Source organism: Ailuropoda melanoleuca, chromosome 11 (assembly GCF_002007445.2).
Source record: "Ailuropoda melanoleuca isolate Jingjing chromosome 11, ASM200744v2, whole genome shotgun sequence".
NCBI lineage: Eukaryota > Metazoa > Chordata > Mammalia > Carnivora > Ursidae > Ailuropoda > Ailuropoda melanoleuca.
In genome coordinates, this window is record NC_048228.1 from 5,328,439 (window position 1) to 5,348,752 (window position 20,314).

The 20,314-nt window shown below is 58.7% G+C and overlaps 1 protein-coding gene across 1 annotated transcript in view; it reads left to right on the top strand.

Moving 5' to 3' along the window:
* The window catches only part of CAMTA1 (calmodulin binding transcription activator 1), a 682,439-nt gene that overhangs the window by 580,639 nt on the left and 81,486 nt on the right, over positions 1-20,314 (top strand). The window contains 2 exon segments of the mRNA XM_034671158.1: positions 11,826-11,966; positions 13,522-15,368. Coding sequence (XP_034527049.1) covers positions 11,826-11,966; positions 13,522-15,368 — 1,988 coding nt within the window.

Here is a 20,314-nt window from a genome sequence, read left to right on the forward strand (position 1 = left end):
TCAAAGACTTCACAGTTTGATTTCCTGATGTTTCCAAATTTCTCTGCCCTACAGCAGAGTTGTCAGTGGTTTAATCAAAATGTTGTGCTGATCGGTGGTGAAGGAAACTCGGATCCACAGCCTTCGCCTCACCTGTTGCACGATGGGGGACTCCTTGTTTCTGAGCCTGGGGAATCTCACAAAGGCTGGCTTCTAAGCCAACTTGATTCTGAGAACCCTACGTTGAGACCACTTGGTCTCACAGGGGCCTCCCTTCAATCTGCCATCTGAGGGATGCCTCTTACAAAACTAAAAAAAAAGAAAAAAGAAAAAAAATGAAGACGGAAAAATTAAGATATCTGGTAGGAATTCCCAGCGTGTTTCCAAAGATGCTTCCTATCTTTTGAAGTCCTTTCCTTGGCAGTTAGAATATGGGTGCTGCTGTGACAAAGACCAAAAGAGCAGTGGCTTTAATAAAAGAGAAGGATATTTCATGCTCACATAGTAGTTCAAGGTTGACATGGCAGCCCCACAGTGTCAGGGATCAGCCACCTGGGCTCCTTGCAGCTCTTTGCTCTGCCATCCCTAGGGCACTGCTCTCTTTTTTGTGGTCCAAATGGCTGCTCTAGCTCCTACCATTGCAACTGCATTCCAACCAGCGGGAAGCAGGGAAGACAATGTGGAGGGCAGTCTTCTTCCTTCCAAGAACAGAGCCCAGAGGTTGTACACAATACTTCCACTCCTCTGTCATGGGGCAGAATTTGGTCATATGGTTACCGTTGGTTGCAAAGGAGTCTGGGAAGTGTAGTTTCATGCTAAGCACTACCATCCTAACACACTTTGTGGAATAGGGTTCTGCGTGTAAGTCGTTCAGAGCTGAGTGGAGCTGAGCTCAGCCTGGGGTGTCCCTGTGGGGTCTCAACTGAGAATCATTTGTCTTAGGTCAAGGCCTGAGAATGATTGCCTTAGGCCCCATCTGAGCGTTGGAGTTTACAGAATTCTAGTGAATGTGACCTACAGCTCAGTAAATCTCATCCTGGAAATTCTGGGGTCTGTTCCAGTGCAACTGGTCTGAGAGTACCAGCTTTGGACCAGCCAACCGCCATAGTGTGAGCAAGGGACAGGGCAGGTGGGGTTCTGCCGGCCCGGGTCAACTTTGAGTGGAGAAGAATGTCAGGGAGCCCTGTGCTGCAGTCCTGCTGGCCTGGTGGAAAACGTGCTTAGTGTTCCTTGGCTGCCCAGAACCACAGTGGCTCTGAACCACTGTGCCCTGGACCTTCCACTCTTGGCTTTACTTGAGCCTGCAGGAAGTCAGATGGGGCCCTTGGAGGGATCCCCTCCTCTGAACATCTGTGGCTTTCTGCCTGGCCCCTTTCCTTGGCAGCCTGGGACGGGACAGGCATGCCAGCCACTTCCCAGCTAACAGGAGATGAGGTGATGCCATCCAGAGTGAGGGATGAGGGCATGAATTTGAAGCTGTGCTCACAGCCCTTCCCCCAGCTGTCCTGCCCAGGGGCTGGCCCGGCGGCCCTGCATCGCCGAGCGAGGCCGGGCCATCCTGCAGACCTCCATGGTCCCAGAGATCATCAGGCGGCTCCACCAGCCCCCTCTGGGCTTGGCTCTACTCAGACTGCCTTCCCAGGGTCCCGAGACCTGTGGGTGGGAAAAGAGGAGGGCTGGCTGGGGAGCCTGTGTAGCTCCAGGGCCTGCACCCACACGTGTGCAGCGAGGCCAGGGTGCCTGGAGACCGGGAACTTCACATTGCTGAAAGTAGCTGATGTGGCAGAGAGGCTGGAGGGGAGCCAGCTCATCAGCAGGCACCCTTGTCTCCCAGGAGCTCCTCAGCCACCCCCATTTGAAGCCAATGGAGCCCTCAGTGTCCAGAGCCCCCACCCCTTTCTCCACCTGTCTGAGCCACCCAGCCCGTGCAGCACCCAAGGCTTGCTTGTATAGTCAATACATCTGTTGTTTTCTTATAATTTTCCAGACAAAGACCAAAGATCCAGTAAGAGGGGCGGTGTTTATTTGTTTTGCTTTTTTGCTTAGATTGTAATCCTGGTGATTATAGAATATCAAGAAGTAAAATCAACAAAGGCTTTCCTTTCCGGCCCCGCACGGAACCCGTTCCTGGTCCATTAGCGCCACCTGGTGGCCAGTAGCAGCAGAGCGGCTCAGCGGTGTGAGCCCTCCGCAGGAGCCAGGCTCTCTCCGTGGCCCGTGTCCGCAGCGGCCTGGGGGACGTGGGGCACTGTGCTACCCCGCCTGTGAACCTGGTGTCTGGGTTGTGGTGGGAGGCCGTCAGGGGCCTTGTCTGTGATTCTGGAGCCCTGGGCTGGGGCTGGGGCTGGGACTGGAACAAGCAGAAGAGGGCCCCAGGGAGAGGCACATTACAGCCTTTCCTCTCTGACTCAGTCTATCCTGATCAGACATCAGCCGGCTGGTGCAACACCAAGGGGCTGGCAGTGCCAGCGTGACAAGGAAGGCATCTCCCAAGTCTTGGCCAGAGTGTGTGGGTGGTAAAAGGCAGTTAGCAAAGGAGTCGCAGAGCGCTGCGCTGCCCCCACGTAGCTATAGGCAGGGGCACGAAGATGGGTGGGGGAGGGGGGACAGCCAGGCAAAAGGGACTCTGCTGTAAGAAAGGGTTAGAGGGTTTCTTTCTGTTGAGAAATGTTCACTTGAAGCACTTTCCAGTGTCCTCTTCTCTGAAGTTACGCTTGGGACAGGAGCAAGGGACCTGGAGTCAGGAACGAGCTTGGGCGTGGCCGGGCAGCCCCCCACTGGGGCTCAGGGGAGCCAGAGCAGCTGTGGTTCCCCACCCAGTGCTCCGAGGCCCACAAGGCCTGGGAAGAGATGTTGGCTCAGTGCCAGGAGCCGTGGTCGACATTGAAATGGCCTGGGCAGATTGATCAAAGGCCCCTGGCCCACTGGCCACCCAGCCCCTAAGGCTTTCGGATTCCACAGGTCTGGATAAGATTCTCATGCTTTTTAAGAGATCCCAGCCTAAATCAAGCTCGGGCAAGAGGCCCACCACAAGCCCTGTCGTGGAGATCAGGGTCAGCACCTTCTGGGGCCACAGGCCTCTTTGAGCACCAGATGGTTCTCTGCTGCACGTGGGAGGGAAGCAGGCACTGGAGGCAGAACCGATCTCGAGCATTCACCAGGAGTCGGGTGTGTAATTGGCCCCGTGAAGTCTTTCCATAGACTCTGGGTTAAGATATGCTACCCTAGAAGTTTCCTTGGGCTAAAAGTTTCGTGTTAGAGCCAGGCACATAATGGGGTCTTGCAGACATTACTGACTTGAACTCGTGAGATACGCTGTGTACCATGAACAGGAGCACATCTGCGTCCCCATGGCAGGCCCAGGGTCCAGGGTGGCAGCATTACCCCTAAGAGCAGAGGCACTTATCAGCGGCTGGAACCTGTGAGAGCCGGAAGGTTCCGCCCTGCTCCCTGCCTTGGTCCACAGGATGTGGAGTCACTGGGGGAGGTGAAGACAGTACAGAAGGGCCCAGAGAAGATTTTCCTGCCTGTTTTGCTTGTCCCTGTGGTTAGGAACTGCTGGCACGGGGAGCAGGCAGAGTGGGCCCCTTACATCCCCGGCTTCTGCCAGCACACCTTCCTGGAACCTCCCACCCTGGCACAGAGGAAAGCAGGTGGTGGGCATCAGAGGCAAGTTGGCTCGGGCTGTCTTCCTTTCCCTGCTCAGAGAACCTGGCTTGCTTTGCAAATGCGCTCCCTCGGGCTAAATTGTATTTGACTGATCTGGCCCCCAAGTAGGAAAACTGAAAGAGAAATACTTCTTTTGATTTCCTGTCTCTCGCTGGCTGCCTGGGCACAGCACAGCCCCTGCTGTTACGGAATGCCCAGCTCTGTCTTAACCATCCCCTAACTCAATGTGCTCTAATGGAGTGCATCCCCGGGCCACTGTGGACACCAAAGCCCCACCCACACCCCGTGCCTGACTGCCACCCGGAGCTGACATAGTCTTTGCTCAGTGCTGGGGGTGGTTTTGTTAAACTTCGAATCCATTGCCAAAATTAAAATCTCCAGACTTTCAGCTTCTCTTTGAATATCGAAGGTTCTGGCCCACACACTGAGGAGCCAAGAGGCAGCTACCTCAGTGCCCCCTGCCTCCCAGCATGTAGGTACCAACTCCAAACCCAAGGAGGAGGCGTGTGATTCCAGGATCCTTACAAGCCCAGAGGCTCAAAAGAAGCAAGATGGCAACTGTCCAGAGCCCCACGGGACCCCCTGCCCCCACTGCCAGGGGCGTGGAGGGGCTGCTCAGAGAGAGGTCCCTCCTGCCGTCTCTGCTGCTGAGTGGGGCCTGGGGAGATGGTCTGCCTTTAAGCCTGAGCAGGAGAGAAGAAGATTCCAGAGCCCACGTGGCTCCCCGGATGTAGGACGACTGCTGGAGCTTCTCTCCCGGCTAAGGCCAGCTGAGCTTCCGACATCACTAGACAACCAGAGCTCGAAACACATTCACGTTCTTACTAGGACGCAAAGAATTCGCTGCCTCAGCAACAGTGCCACTTAGCAAATCGGGAGGAGATTCCAAGAGCCTCCATCCGACAAACTCTACAATGCCTCGTCCTGGGCCTGCTTAGCAGGCAAACACCCAGCCGAGGCACCTTTGTATGTCACTGGGCCTCTAGGAGATGGCCTGGGAGGCCAGGTGCCTGGCACGGGGAGTCCGTGCCTATACGGCCTGGACAGCCCGGATAGGCTCCCCACTGGGAGAGTCCCCTCCCTGCCCCTCACCCTCCAGGTCCCAGGCCCCTCCCACCTAGAAGAAGTGCTCCGTTCTCAGGCTCTCATCCTTTCTTCGCCGCATGTTTATCATTGGAACAAGGCAGACCCCCCCAGGATGATGATGCCCCATGTCCCCAGACTTCCAGAACCAGTAACTACAAGCTCACTGGGGACCCAGCACTTGCGTCCCTGTGCACACACACCATTCTATCCCCACTCAGCCTCTGTACTCCTCCAAATGAGATTTCTGGAAATGTTGTCCTCGGGACCGGTAGGAGAACAGGATTGAGGGTGCGATGGGGAAACGGAATAGCGTGTGGGTGTCTGGATATGAGAACTCAAATCCAATGAAAATTTTATCCAGTTGAACCCAGAAATCAGAAACAGGGCCTTTATTCCTGTCGGCAAGAACACGGTCAAGATGAAACTGGTGGCTGCTGGTCCCCATTGACCTTGTTGCCATGGAGACAGCCTTCGTGTCAACAACTCAGGATCCAACTGGGCTCATTCACGCAAGAGGCACGTGGCGGGCCCCCTCCCGCCTGCCTCCATCACGTGGTTCCTAGGTGGGGTGCCCACAGGTCCAGGGTTGCCCAGGAGCGCCCAGGTCGCACCGTGGTGCAGCCAGGTGATCACAGCGCCCCCGTCAGTCTCCCAAGGTGACCGGTCTGGACAGCAGGTCACATGGCCACCCTATTTATAGGTCGTGACTGAGTGTTGAGGACCTGGGCAGGAGTCCTGGATGAGTCCAGGCTGATGGGGAAGGAGGAAGGAACCCGCCCTGCCCCCCACGGGCCTCATGTTTGGCGGGGGGAGAGGGGAAGTGATCATCTTTGTCACCAACATTCCACGTGTCACCTGCTTGCCACGGCACAGAGAACTCTCTCGTGCAGAGAAAGCCAAATGTCGGTTCCAGCAGACACTGCCTGTATGGTTACTATAGTGACTCAAGCTCCAGCCAGCATGCCCTGTCATGGGCAGAGAGGGACAGGCAGCTAGCTGTCACCAGCCTTCTAGAGCCACCGTGGGGCAAGCGGGGACCTTTCCAAGCTCTCCTTTCTGACTCTGTCCAGCTCCTCTCCAAACTGTTCCAGGCACGATGTTTAAGAACAGAAAGGGGGTCTGGCTCCGGGTCTTAGGCTCTGGCCTGCCTCGGAGCTCCTATGGACACCATCAAATCAGAATCCTGGGAGTGGGCCCCACTATCTGTCTCTGAAGTCCCTTGGGGAGCATGCAGTCAGGAGAAGCACGCATTTTACACAAGAGCAAACTGAGGCCAAGAGAAATCAAAGACCCTCCCGAGATCACATGCGAGTGAGGAAAAGAGCTGCAGAAGCTCCCCCCTGACCTCAGGCCAGCATGTCCCCCCAGCCTGGCCCTGCCTCCCCCAGCGCTTCTTCCCATACAGCTAGCTGGGACATTGAGCTGAGAAACCCTGCCCTAAGTTCCACCACTGCTTAGGATAGCCATGGTGGGAAGGGACATTTGTGGCTTCTGCAGGCACCCAAGAGGAGGCCACCTCTGGGCCCCTGGTCTCTAACTCGGTGGGTCTCCTCCCCACTCCACCCCCAATGACTGGAAAGCCAGGTGAGGAAGCCCTGTCCCCAAACCTTGCCCCCACCTTCTCTGGGAGGAAGCTTTCTTTGAGTTCCCTGTCTTTTGTAGAAATTTCCCCTAAGCACACCCAAGTCTGCCAAGAGAACCAAGGCCAAGCAGGCCTCCGGGGACCCTGGCAGCCCAGGTGTGGACCCTGGGACAAGCTCCTCACACAGACTTTACTCTCTCTTGCTGGCATCCAGTCTTCCAAGAGCAGTGGCGAGTCCTGCCTTCCACTTCCTGCCCTGGGTTGGTGGCCCTGCCTGGCTGCCCGCCTGGCCCTTCTGAGGCAGCTGGCACCCTCCATGGTCAGGATGGGCAGGGGGCTGGGGGACACCACCCAGCTCAGCCCCAGGTTCAAGGGTCCCCTGCATGGTCACCACCCGGGAAACCAGACAGCCTGTCCCTCAGAAGTGAAGTGAGTCAGCTGTGAGTGGAAGGAACTCTCAGCCTCCTGATGGGATAGCTCTCCCTCCTCTGCCCACTAATTAACCTTCCATCCCTTCCTGGGTCCCTGGTGGGATGTGGGCTGGGGAGGCCCTGGCAGGCAGGTGGCTTAGTGGGAAGAGCTAGACTCTAAAACCCTTGCCACCCCCACTCACCTGCCGTGTGACCTTAGGCAAGTCACATAACTTTCCTGATGTGGTCCTCATGTTAATGGAATGGGACGATAATTCTTCTTCAAAGGATTGTTGAGGGATTAGAGACATCGTCTCTAGACCAGTGGGTCTCACACTTGAGCCAGCATCGAATCCCCTGGAGGGCTTGTTAGGACCCAGATCGGAGCTCCATGGACGGAATTTCCTACTCGGTCGGTCTGGCTAGGCTGTGGGGGTGTGCGTGTCTATCAGGATCCCAGGTGGTTACACTGCTTCTGGGACCCCAGTCTAAGAACCACTTCCCAAAGCCCCGACCACTGTAAATGCTCCAGAGGGGACAGATAATATTTGCAACATAGTCAATAAATAAAGAACCCAGCACAGTGCCGGGTTCTGAAACATCCCCGATCTCAGGGCCTCTAGAACGTGCACACACACACACACACACACATGCACGCACACACACATGCACACACACACATGCACACCAAGTGTGCAGTGCACAGGGCGGGTGGCTCTCTCCAGGGGCTTCCAGGGCTCCAGCCAGTAAGGCCGGGGAGGGGGAAAGCGGAGTCTGCCTGGGCCTCCATGACAGAATAGCACAGACCAGGGAATTTCCACCATGGGAATTAACCTCCATGTGTACACACACTCCCCATGTCTCTTCCTCTTCTTACAAGGACACGAGTCCTGTTGGATCACGACCCCACCCTTATGACCTCATTTAACCTGGCACCTCCTGAAAGGCCCTATCTCCAGACACAGTCACCTTGGGGTTAGGGCTTCAACCTAAGAATTTGGGGGCACACAATTCTGTCCATACGGGGGGGTGACAGGGAAGTCCACCTGGGCTCAGGCCTAGCCTGCCTTGCCAAATCTCCCCCAACCCCACCCCTGCTACCACCACAGAGCTGGACCTGAGAAACCATAACCTAGCCCCAGGTGGCGGCAGGCCCCACCCCATCCCCAGCCCCCTCTCCCAGAGCCCAGTGACTCTCTTCACAGTGGTTGGCCGCCTCTTGGGTAAATTGTTCATCAGAAGCTTCTCTCCAAAGCATGGCCCACATGCTGTTGTCATTGATTTCATTTTGATTATTCATATTAGTGGGATTATAGCTGCCTGGTCGAGGGGGGTAATTAGGGTAAGTGTCGCATACGGGCCAGGTCAGCACTGGAGTGGGCTTGGGGGTCCCTGTGACAGGCACCCCAGTCTCTGCTCTGCCAGCCAGTCCTCATGCAGGGCATGCTCTGGGCAGCCCAGCCAGAGCGGGGGTGTGTGTGTGTGTGCTGCAGGGCAGAGCAGGACTGCTGGGGGGGCCACGGGAGCACCTGCATACCCCAGTTTCCAGTGGAAATTGGGGCCCTCCTGGGAATTCCTGGCCTGCACAGACCCGTGGGGAAGCGGGATTGGCCCACCCANCCCGTGGGGAAGCGGGATTGGCCCCCCCACCCCCCTGTCTTCCCCCCCCCCCCCGTGGTACCTGCCCCTGCCCAGCCTTCTTGGGACCACCGCCCAGGGCTGTGCGTGGGTTGCTGTGGGGAGGACCCCCCCCACCCTGTGATTCGGCACAAGTTGGGCTCCTCCCATTTGAGGTGGCCCACTGTGGCCTGGGAATTAGGAGCCCGGTGCCCTCCACCAAGATCTAGCAAACAGAAGGGACAAACGTGACCCTGAACCACCAGGAGGCTGTTTTTCTGGGAATCCCCTTTCCTCTCTCTGTGCTTCCTACACACACACACACACACACACACACACACCCCAGGTCATGACCTTTAATCAAGTGTATTTTTAATGCAGTTTCCCTTTTGCTGCTTTTGCAAAGGTGGGGGGGTGGAGGCAGGGGCCAGCCGGCCAGCACACGTGTTTATTAACCTTCCCTTCATAAAACGCTCTTTTCCCATAGAAATCTCCTTTCCCGCTGATTCATTACGTGTCGGGAAGCAGAGCATGACATGTTAAAAGCCGTCTTGATAGTATTTGATATTCAGTACTAACAACTCACCAGCTCGGAGGAGGGGGCTTCTCTCCCGGCCCCCACCCGAGGGGGAGGGACACAATCTGCATATTGAATGTGCCAAGACAGTAGGTAATTTGCATTAAGCATCCAGAAATTCTCTGCTTGCAATCTGTCACCCTTCACTGGGTTTTCATTTTATAACCTTCACAACAGACAAGAGGAGACCAAGAGGCAGAAAGAATGCAGTAAGCAAGCCCGCTTGGCACGGCTGGAGGGGAAGCCCGGAGTGGGCGGCAGCCGCAGCCGTCCGCAGAGAGGGGCTCTGGTCAGAAAAGCCAGAGGACTCCAGCCCAGGCACCTGCCACACTCAAGGGATTAAACCGCCCACCCACCCCCCACCCCAAGACCCAGACTTTCGGGCAAGGAGTGGCCGTGTGGCCAGAAGCCAGAGGTGGGCTACCCTGTGGGGAGGCCCAGCGCTCATTTCTCCGGAGAACCAAATTCACACCCAGGTGGGGGTTTTCCTGAGAATGCCTTGGTCCGGCTTTGCAACGGGCATCCACTCAGAGTTCCCCACGGGAAGAAGCGGCAGTGGTGGCCTCCAGAGGCTCTTCTGCTCCCGGACTTGGAGTAACCTGCAGAATTCAGGCTCAGGACAGAGCTGTGCATTCTCCACCCTGACTGCCCGTGAGGAACTCCCGGGGAGCTTTAAAAAAATGCCTGGCACCACCCCAGGGCAGGGGCTGGGACACACCATCTGCATGTGCAGCCGTGCAGTGCAAGGGGGGGGTCCTCAAGCCCTGCCCCCGCCCCCCGGCCTCTGCTTCCTCCCCCACAAAACAAGCAGTCTGGAAAATGTCCTCAGCCAGGCAGAACCCGCCTTCACTCCTGCCGTGACCAGGCCCTTTCTGTTGTTATCGCCTTCCATATTGGGTTTCCAGGTGAGGTTGATTTGAGAAAAGGGCTTCATAGCTGTCATGAGATCTGCAGACCCCTGGCCTGGGCCTTGCCTTCTGGCTGCCGAGGACAGTTGGGACCTGAGTCAGCAGGAGTGCAGGCATCCTGGGGCTGCCAGCAAGCCCCCTGAGGGATCCCAAGGTAGGAGAAGGTGGTCTGGAAACCGCCGCAACACCCCCTGCGCAGGCTTTGAAGAGGCAGACACGACTTCCCCTCCAGGCAGCTCAGCCAGCGTGGGGACAGGAGCCGCCCAGCAGCAACCCTGCCACCCCCTCGTGATGACGCACCGGAAGCCAGGCCCCTCTGAGAGCAGGGCCACCAGCCTCATCAGAACGGGAGCGGCACCTGGGGCAGATGTGCGGAGAAGGAAGGAGCGCCCGACGGGGCTCCCAGCACATCAACACCCCCACGTCAGGGAGCTTCTTTGAAAAACCACTAAGTCCTACGTAAAGGAGTTCACAGGGAACGGTGGCCGTGGAGCTCTGTCTACGGGGCTCCAAGGCAGAGCCACCGGTGGCTGTCACCGCAGGCAGCTTCCTTCCCCGAGCCCAGTTCCCCCAGCATCGGACAGGCCGGGGAGTGAGGCCAGCCTTGCGCGTGCTCGTGCCCATCACCACCAGGGACAGTCAGGACAAGAGCTGTTCTTGGCTGCGAACACACCACCTACAGGCAGGTGGACAGGGCTTCCTCCTGGCCGCCCTGTGAGGCGACTAGTCTATTCCCATTGCACAGGTGCAGGCCCCGAGACTCAGGCAGGTTTAGTGACTTGCCCAAATCCACACAGCAAGACCAAAACCTGGATTCATCCCAATATGACTCTGACCCAGCTCCACCCATCTGTGTGGACCGTCTCCCTGTGCGGCTGCTGCTGGAGCCTCACAGAGCTGGGGCAGGCATGGGGCAGGCTGACGGTTCTTCCCTGGAGCCCATGTGAGAGAAGCCCCTCCAGAGGAGAGAGGAAATCGTCCTTGCACTGGCAAAGCCACTGGCCTCTCCCCAGCGTGACCCCGCCCTGCTTCTGTTCCCAGACCACCTGTTCCCACTGTCCCCGTTTCACAGCAAGCTGGGTCCCTCCTAGAGCCCCAGGCACTGGCCCCCAGCTCCAGGGCTACGGACTCACTGCTTCTGGAACCCGGGCCGCTAGAGCCACCAGAAAGACCTGGGCTGGGCCACGTGCCTGGCGTGTCGGCTGGGTCGGCTCCAGCGGAGGACCATGGAACGAGTGGGCATGACACCCATCAGCCCACAGGCCCAGTGGACAAGTCAGTTTATTTTAGGCTTTCAGCCTCTGTCCTTCCAGGCAGGTGGGTAGCCCACCCTCAGCCATTCCATGGATCCACCACCACAGCAGGGACAGCAGAGGTCCCAGGCTTGGCCCTGCAGGTGGCTGGTCATCAGTGGGCCTCCACTGTCTAGGTCATGTGGGCCCTTCAGTCCTCCCCCTTGTCCCCCGCAGCCTAACCTGCACAGCCCCTCAAGGCCAAGATGTCTGGTGAGAATGAGAAGCAGACACTCCCCCCCAGGCTTGGCATCCACCCCAGCACACAGCCTCCATCTCCTTTCCAAATCTCCACTACCTACAGTCTGGAGGGGGCCTCAGAGGCCGGCCACCTCTCTCTCCCGGTGCCCGCTCCCTTCTCCTCCACTCCGGGGCCCCTTGAAGAGCCACTCTCGTGCACTTAGACCTTGGGAAAAAGGACGCAAATCTCTAGGCAGTCCACTCCCCAGGCTGCACCGTAGGGAAGGGAGGCGGGGAGGCGGAGGAAGAGCATGGAGCTCCCAGTGGGAGTGGGGGTCTGATAGGCTAGTCTGCCTCCCCCGTCCTCCGTCCTCCCTCCCCCCCGTGTGCATCAGTTCCCCCCTTGAGCCAGCCTCCCAGCAGAGAGGGAGCTATGTTCTGAGAGGGCCCAGGTCCCAGCCCTCCCGGGCCCTGCCCCTGCGCCCCGTGACCTCTGACCACCCCTCTGCCTCTCTCTCCCCATAGTCCATGGCATCAAGTGGACCTGCAGCAACGGGAACAGCAGCTCGGGCTTCTCCGTGGAGCAGCTGGTGCAGCAGATCCTCGACAGCCACCAGACCAAGCCCCAGCCTCGGACCCACAACTGCCTCTGCACTGGCAGCTTGGGTGAGCGGGCCCGCAGGCGGGGGGCGGGCGTGCTAGCAGGCGGGGGTGGGGTCTCTGCCCAACAGCGGGTGTGGCTCTCTTCCTCAGGGGTAGCCTTCATGTCCGGTGAGCCGAATGGGGTCAGCTAGGAGCCAGGGGACAGGGCAGGACAGGACAGCACCCGGGACAGACCCGCCCCTGTCCTGTCCCGGGGGGCTGGTGGGGCAGCCCCCTTTGGGCAGGAGAGAGCAGTTTCCAGAGAGGCAGCTCCCTCTAGGAATGGGGGCAGCAGAGCCAGGGAGTGCATGGGGCTGGGGCTCCAGGCCTCGTCTACACACAGCAGGCACCCTCCAGGCGCCATCCTGGGTATCGTCAGCAGGAAGCCCAGGTGCCCGGGCACAGGGCTGACACAGGATTTTCCGGGAGGGCAGCCCCGAGTCAATGGGACCACTCAAGCTAAACCCCTTTCTTTAACCTCTGTCTCCTCCAAGAATATAACGTGTCCCACACTCTCTGTCCTAATGCGTCTGTTTTTCTGATAATGGTATTTGCTCTTCGAAATGGGCCTCCTGCACCTCCTTCTCTGCCTTAATTAGGTATTTCCATTAGAGGGTCGTGTCGCTTCTCTGCCATGTCTTCATGCATTTAGGAATCATGGTAGCGAGGCCGTAATAGGCTCAGGGGGGACCTCACCCTGTTATCAAAAGTGAAGTGACCCTCACCAGATGGAATGAAAATAATGGCAGAGGGAAGAGAAAAGGGGAGAGCCGACCTGGGGGAGGGGGGGCTCGTGTGCGGAGCCCCGAGGAGACTGGCCAGAGTTCAGAAGCCCTTGGCCTAGGGCTTTCTCCCTCTCTGCCATTGAGCTGGGAGGTAGGCCTCTGTCTTTGCTTGGGTCTTACAGGGATTTTGACCCACAAATTGTTGAGGACAGGCCCGGGCTGGCCACATGGGGAAGAGGGGCAGATATCTTTCTGCCTCTGGAGCAAAGTCTGGAACCCTCTTTGGTCCTGGGGCCTGAGAGCTAATCCAGAGAGAGAACAGTGCCCTCCAACCCCCCCCCAAAAAAAACACCTCTGTGCAGCCTGCACGGCCATGGAAGGTTGGGGCAGGGGAGAGAGACGTGGCCACCACTCTGGGCTGAGCCCCCACAGCCAGCAGGAGCTGTTTCAGTAAAGGGTGTCTGTCTGTGAAGGTGGAAAGTACTTTCCTGGAGGATGACGGACCCTCCACTCTCTCCCTCCCAACCAGCTATGTCCCAAGACACTATTACCAGTGTTGTTAGTAGTAGTAAAAGCACATAGAGGAAAGAGCCCCCTGGTCAGGACGATGGTTCCACAGAGCACATGAGAGCCCCAGGGATTGGGGTCGGGAGGCCCGAGGTCCCGAGTGTGGTTTACGCGCCAGCCCCAGGGGTCAGCGGGGTGCCTGGGCTCCCAGGCTGGGCTCAGCCAGGCCCCAGCTGCTCGGACAGGATCCACCGCAACCGTGGCTCTGACTCTCTCTTTGTATGCGCGTGTGTGTGTGCGTGGATGTGTGCGTGGACGTGTGCGTGGTGTGCCTCTGATCTCCACAGGCGCGGGCAGCAGCGTGCACCACAAGTGCAACAGTGCCAAACACCGTATCATCTCGCCGAAGGTCGAGCCGCGGACAGGGGGGTACGGGAGTCACTCGGAGGTGCAGCACAACGACGTGTCCGAGGGCAAGCACGAGCACAGCCACAGCAAGGGCTCGAGCCGCGAGAAGAGGAACGGCAAGGTGGCCAAGCCCGTGCTCCTGCACCAGAACAGCACGGAGGTCTCCTCCACCAACCAGGTGGAGGTGCCTGACACCACCCAGAGCTCCCCCGTGTCCATCAGCAGCGGGCTTAACAGCGACCCGGACATGGTGGACAGCCCCGTGGTCACCGGCGTGTCCAGCATGGCCGTGGCCTCCGTGATGGGGAGCTTGTCCCAGAGTGCCACAGTGTTTATGTCTGAGGTCACCAACGAGGCCGTGTACACTATGTCCCCCACCACCGGCCCCAACCACCACCTCCTCTCACCCGACGCCTCTCAGGGCCTCGTCCTGGCCGTGAGCTCCGACGGCCACAAGTTCGCCTTCCCCACCACGGGCAGCTCGGAGAGCCTGTCGATGCTGCCCGCCAACGTGTCCGAAGAGCTGGTCCTCTCCACCACCCTCGATGGTGGCCGGAAGATTCCAGAAACCACCATGAACTTTGACCCTGACTGTTTCCTCAATAACCCAAAGCAGGGCCAGACGTACGGGGGCGGGGGCCTGAAGGCGGAGACGGTCAGCGCCAACGTGCGGCCCTCACCGCCGGTGGAGAGCGGCTTCAGCTTCACCACCGTCCTCACCAAGGAGATTAAGACCGAGGACACCTCTTTCGAGCAGCAGATGGCCAAAGAAGCCTACTCGTCTTCGGCGGCAGCCGCGGCCTCCAGCTCCCTCACCCTGACCGCCGGCTCCAGCCTCCTGCCGTCGGGCGGCGGCCTGAGTCCCAGCACCACCCTGGAGCAGATGGACTTCAGCGCAATAGACTCCAGCAAGGACTACACGTCCAGCTTCAGCCAGACGGGCCGCAGCCCCCACGTCCACCAGACCCCTTCCCCGAGCTTCTTCCTGCAGGACGCCAGCAAGCCCCTCCCCATCGAGCAAAACGCGCACAGCGGCCTAAGCGACTCCAGGGGCACCTTCGTGATGCCCACGGTGAAAACAGAGGCCTCGTCCCAAACCAGCTCCTGCAGCGGCCACGTGGAGACGAGGATAGAGTCCACTTCCTCCCTCCACCTCATGCAGTTCCAGGCCAATTTCCAGGCCATGGCTGCGGAAGGGGAAGTCACCATGGAGACCTCGCAGGTGGCCGAAGGGGGAGAGGGCCTGATCAAGTCTGGGGAGCTGCAAGCCTGTAGCTCTGAGCACTACCTGCAGCCCGAGACCCCGGGGGTGATCCGTAGCGCCGGCGGGGTCCCCATCCTCCCGGGCAACGTGGTGCAGGGACTCTACCCCGTGGCCCAGCCTGGCCTCGGCAACGCCTCCAACATGGAGCTCAGCCTGGACCACTTTGACATCTCCTTCAGCAACCAATTCTCCGACCTGATAAATGACTTCATCTCCGTGGAGGGGGGCAGCGGCACCATCTACGGGCACCAGCTGGTGTCGGGGGACAGCACGGCGCTCTCCCAGTCGGAAGACGGGGCCCGCGCCCCCTTCGCCCAGGCGGAGATGTGCATCCCCTGCTGCAGCCCCCAGCAGGGGAGCCTGCAGCTGAGCAGCGCCGAGGGCGGGGCCGGCACCATGGCCTACATGCACGTGGCGGAGGTGGTCTCGGCCACCCCGGCGCAGGGCACCCTGGGCATGCTGCAGCAGAGCGGACGGGTGTTCATGGTGACTGACTACTCCCCGGAGTGGTCTTACCCGGAGGTAAGCTGCTGCTGCGCTGGCCTCCCCCGCCAGCCCGCTGTCCTCCCGCAGCCCAGGGAAGCTCATTTGCATGGGGCTGCCCTTTGGATGAAGCTCTGGACCCTACAAAGTTGTCCCCTTCCTCCGTCCCCGTGGCCTTTCTCGAGCAGTGGTTCCCAGACTTCACTGAAGCAAGTAGCTTGAAGGTCAAGGGTCTCCTGGGGGCCGGGGGCCCTCCCCACTCCCACCAGAAGAATAGTCCGCCATTCCCTGGCTTATTCTGTATTAACATTCCACCTAGGTTTGCTCTGCTTTCTTTCTTTCTTTCTTTCTTTTTTTTGAAAAAATGTCCTAGGACTGCTAAAAACAAAACAAAACAAAATTCAGAAATCACCACCATAGGCCATCCATATCCATTACTCTTGATTTCCTTCACTAAACAAAACAAAACATAAACAAATTCCCATCCACTTTGAGACGAAGGGCACAGCTTCCGGAGAGTCATCCATGAAAATTTCTCCGGTAAATCCAGCCTCTGCAAAATCAAAGGCATGTTACATGACCCAGGAGGTCCCACCTGGGACCTCCCTGCCCCCACCTCCGGTTGCTCCCAAGCCCAGGGCTGCCGGAAAACCCAGGTCTTGCCCCGGTGGCACGGGGTTTAAAGAAGAAACCTTGGCTTTTTCTCGGAGGTAGAAGGGCATAGGAAGGGGACAGAGTGGCCTGATCTTTCCCTAATGCCCTGCTGCCCACTGGGGCACACGCTCCCTGACCCCGCCCAGCCCACCTGCCCGGTGCTCAGGAAGAACACCATCACCACGGGGCCCACATCGGCCCTTTCTCCCAGGGAGGTGGCTGCCCCCAGCTCCCTTGGTTCCACCGCCACGTCCCCTGGAAACTAGGATTAGGGGCCCCTGTCCGGTGTACCAAGAGAAGGGTGCTCCTGAAAGACCGGGAATCTCCCGAGGTTGCTTGAAACAGGAAAGCAGATTCCACAAAAGGTCTTCAGGTATAGGCAGTGCAGGGATGCGGGCCAAAGCCTGAGCACATGACAGACCTGGGTGATGGAGGGGCTCCCTGGGGTAAGGCCCGAGTCGGGACCAGACCAACAGGGTACCCCAAGAAGTTAACTGCTTCACGGAGCCAGTCTCTGCTTCAAAGGCTCCCTAGGGCCCGGGTGAAGGGGACAGTGTGACCCACTGGTGGAGTGCATCTTAGGGGAGATTCCCGGGTATCAGTCGGGCTCTGCCATGACGTCACCTCTCCATGACTCAGTTTCCTCACCTATAAAATGGGGGTGACAAGAGTCACCCCCTCGGGGTAAGGTGTAGTGCTGGGACTGTTTGGTAAAGTATTCGCCCGCAGTAAGTAATCAGTGAATATTGTTTGTTGTCCTGTGGCTGTCACAGCTCGAGAGTCACTGGGGTCCTTTCCTGCCCTGCTGCCATGGCTGTGGCACAGAGGCCCCACGAAGCAGTTTCCTGTCCATCCTGCTCACTGGCTGACCGCTTACAACCTTGGGGAAGTCACCTAGATTGTGGGCCTCATGATTACAACTCTGACTGGAAGGCTCATTACTTCTTCTCCTCCTTCTTTTATGGCAAAGCACAGATAAAATCAGGCACAAATGTCCCCAGCTCTCAGGAAGGTGTCACATCAACTGAGCCACCGGCCCAGGCTTCATGCAAGGGGGTCCTGGAAAGACGGCAGGGGTCTGGGCAGAACAGCTTCTGCCCCGTACTATGTCCGTGTGTGGTGTGTTTAGCAGGTGTCCAGGGGCTGCTACCCCACGTGCTGAGGAGCATGGGGCTGGGGCCAGACAGTGTGTGCCCCAAGTTTACTAGCTGGTGGCCTGGGGCAAGGCAGCCGCCTTTCTTGTCTCTGAAACGGGCAATGATAGCTAGTATCTTGCTGGCTGGCTGTTAGGGACCTAGTAAAGTACTCGGGCAGCACCCACCTCTTCTATCCACCTCCATGGGCTCCTCCCCCAAGACTCCGGAAGATTCTGACCAGGCCTACTCTTGGTGTGGCTCAGGTTGACCCTGTCAGCGGTACTCAGTTCAGTGGCATCCTTATAGCACCCACCACATTTCACCCCCCACCCCAGGTAAAAGGTCAGCTCAGCCCAGCAGCCTGCCGCCCCCCCACCATCCCCCAGGGCCTAAGAAAGCAACTCAAAGGAACAGGGAGGGGGATGTAACAAGAGGTCAACTGGGAGACCTGGCTCCCTGGACCTGTTTCTTTCTCCGTAAATGGCTGAGAGGCGTGGCCTCGAGGCCCTGCAGGTCCTGGGCCTCGGAGGTTTGGCCCTCAGGACCCTTGGAGGCCCCCTGGAGGCTGAGTCCTACAGGAACTGGAGGCGGGGGACAGGAGCCCTCTTTCCCCAGCCTCAGCCTGTGCACACCGGCCCCCCAGCAGGGGTCCAGGCCCGCCATCGGCCTCCCTGGGCCTGGGGGCGTCAGCGAGGGGCTATTAGCAGACCTGGTCTCCTGATCTGTACCCCAGTACCGGCAGGTCCCCAAACTGTACCTCAGGGAAAGTCAGTTCAGCAGTCTGCCACGTGAGGGCAGCACGGGAGCAGGAGAGAATGTGGGTCTGGGCACTTCGGAGAGGCAGTGTCCAGCCCTGGTTTTCCAGAAGCCCTTGACGCTTCCAGGAAACAAAAGCACTCAAATTCAATTTGATTTGGAAAATGCACAGATGCCACCCAGCTGGTCCCTTTGGAGCCCGATGGCCACACGGTGAGGCCTCTGCAGAGGCCGCAGGGGCTCTGACCGGCCACTTCCTCCTCGCCATCCTCCCCCTCCCCGGACATGGTCTCCAGGCCAACAGCAAGGGCCACCCCCTCCTGGGCTCCCCTACCTCTCTCCTGACCCTTCTCTCCCCCTCACAGCCTCCTGGCTGGCACATTTACCCCTCGCCCTCCTTGCCAACAGTGCCAAGAGCTCGGTTCTGCCCATGCTCTGCCAAACCAGATGCTCAGCCCCACACCTAGTGGGACACCTAGGCCCAGGGACACTTGTTAGGCTGTACATATGAGCTTGAGCTAAACTGGCCCAGCTCTAAAATCCACTCTGCGGGAAAGCTAAGTCCAGGCCACCTTGCTGTCTCTTCCGGGAGTGTCCCTCCCTCCCACCTCCCAGATGCTCTCTCCCACCTTCCCCTGCAGCTGCAGCTGGCCGCCAGCACATACACACGCACGCATGCCCGCGTGTGCCCCAGGATCTGCCCTGGGTGCATCAGAAATCTTGGTCCTTTATCTCAGGACTCCCAGGGCACAGACCTCAGATGGCATTTGTCACCCCCTTCCCTCCCCCAAACCCTCTGCATCATCTGCCTCCACTGACAGTTTGCTGCACCAGGCAGAGGAAGCTGCAATTAGAGCCGTCAGGTGCCTGCGTCACGGGAGGATTGAGCGCAGCCAGGCCAGCGTTGCCATGGGAACCGTCCCCTGAACTGATGGATGCTGAGCCCATCCTACAGCGGTTTCCATGGAGAAGGTCCTGATGTTCTCCAGTCATTTCTACAGTTCTTTGTTCCTCACAGCGGCCCTAGCTTCTTGCCAGCAGCTCTTGATTGGGGCTATTGTTTGTTTCCTTTTTTCTCACACGGTAACTGTCTGTGGCTTTTTGAAGCCACTGCTCCTCCACTTCCTCGGATCCAGGGAGGGTCGTGCCCTGAGCTGGCCTGTGGTTCTACCTGTGTCAGGTGTCACACCTCCCAGCCAGCACCCAGCCCCCAGCCCCCAGCCCATGGGCCCAGGAAAGGTGGCCCCAGTCCTGCCACTGCCCCAACTCTCACTATGGAGCCATATATCAGTACCAAGGAATGTTAAGGCCAGTAGGGCCACCAGAGAGGTTGGGCCACTTGGCTGAGGACACACAGATACTAAGGGACAGAAGCAGGCCTCCTGCTTTTGGTCTCCAGGCCTGAGCTATCTCCACTGTCCCCCACCTTCGGTTGCCTAGCAGTAAAGTGACTTCTCCAAAACCATCTCATCCCATCCCAGCCAAGAGCACAGGTGGAATGCCTGCCCATCCGGGAGAGGCCCTCCTGTGCTGGGCTGTGGGAGATCCCCCCTCCCCTCATCCCTGGAAACACCCCCTCCTGCTATTGATGCCCAAGACCAGCCCTGGTCCAGGTCTGGGTTCCACGAGCATTGTGGGCAGCCCGGGGGGTTAGCCTTGTGTTGAGGCTGGGGGTCCCTCCATGTAGGGGTAGGCCAGTGCCAAGGAGGGCCCACGCAAGAACTGGTGACTGGGCAGGAGAGTGTCTCTGGCAGGGGCCAGGAGTGAGAAAGCTGGGGTCTGGCCTCTCTGGCCTGGAGAGGTGTGGATAGGAGGGGCCTGCACCCCTGACCCCACCCCCCCCCCAGTTTCAAGTAGGTATGCTGCTCAGTTTTCTGCAGCCTGAACACTAGGTGGCGCTCTCCACCCTGTCCTAAGCAGCTCCGGGCCCCCTGCTGGGAAAGGTGGCTGGAGCCTGGGGTGGCCCATCCAAGGACAGCCAGAGAGGCCACCATCCATAGCCCCCAGCTCTAAGCCCCTGTCCCGCTCAGGGCAATCTCTGAGCCCCTCCAACTCTGAGTCCTCCTCCCCCATCTTTGTTTCTGCAGCCTTTACCATCCATGCCCCCTCTCCCACTATCCCTACTATACCCTGGGGATCCTGCAGCTCTCCCCATTTCCCCACCAGAACTCCCCATCCCTGGGGTGACACTAACATGCTCAGGCCTGTTTTCAAAACCCAGAGTTCCTGAAACCTGTCCACAAGTGACAGAAAAACTCCCTCCCCTCCCCTTCCCTCCGGGGCTCCTGCCCCTCCCCTCCCCTTCCCTCCGGGGCTCCTGCCCGGCAGGTTCTCAGGCTCATCGTGCGCTGAAAAGGTTTGAACAACTCTGTGCTGCCTTCTGCCTAGAACTGAAAGTGACATAGGAGAGGGTCAGGGGTCAGAACTTCTGGTCACCGT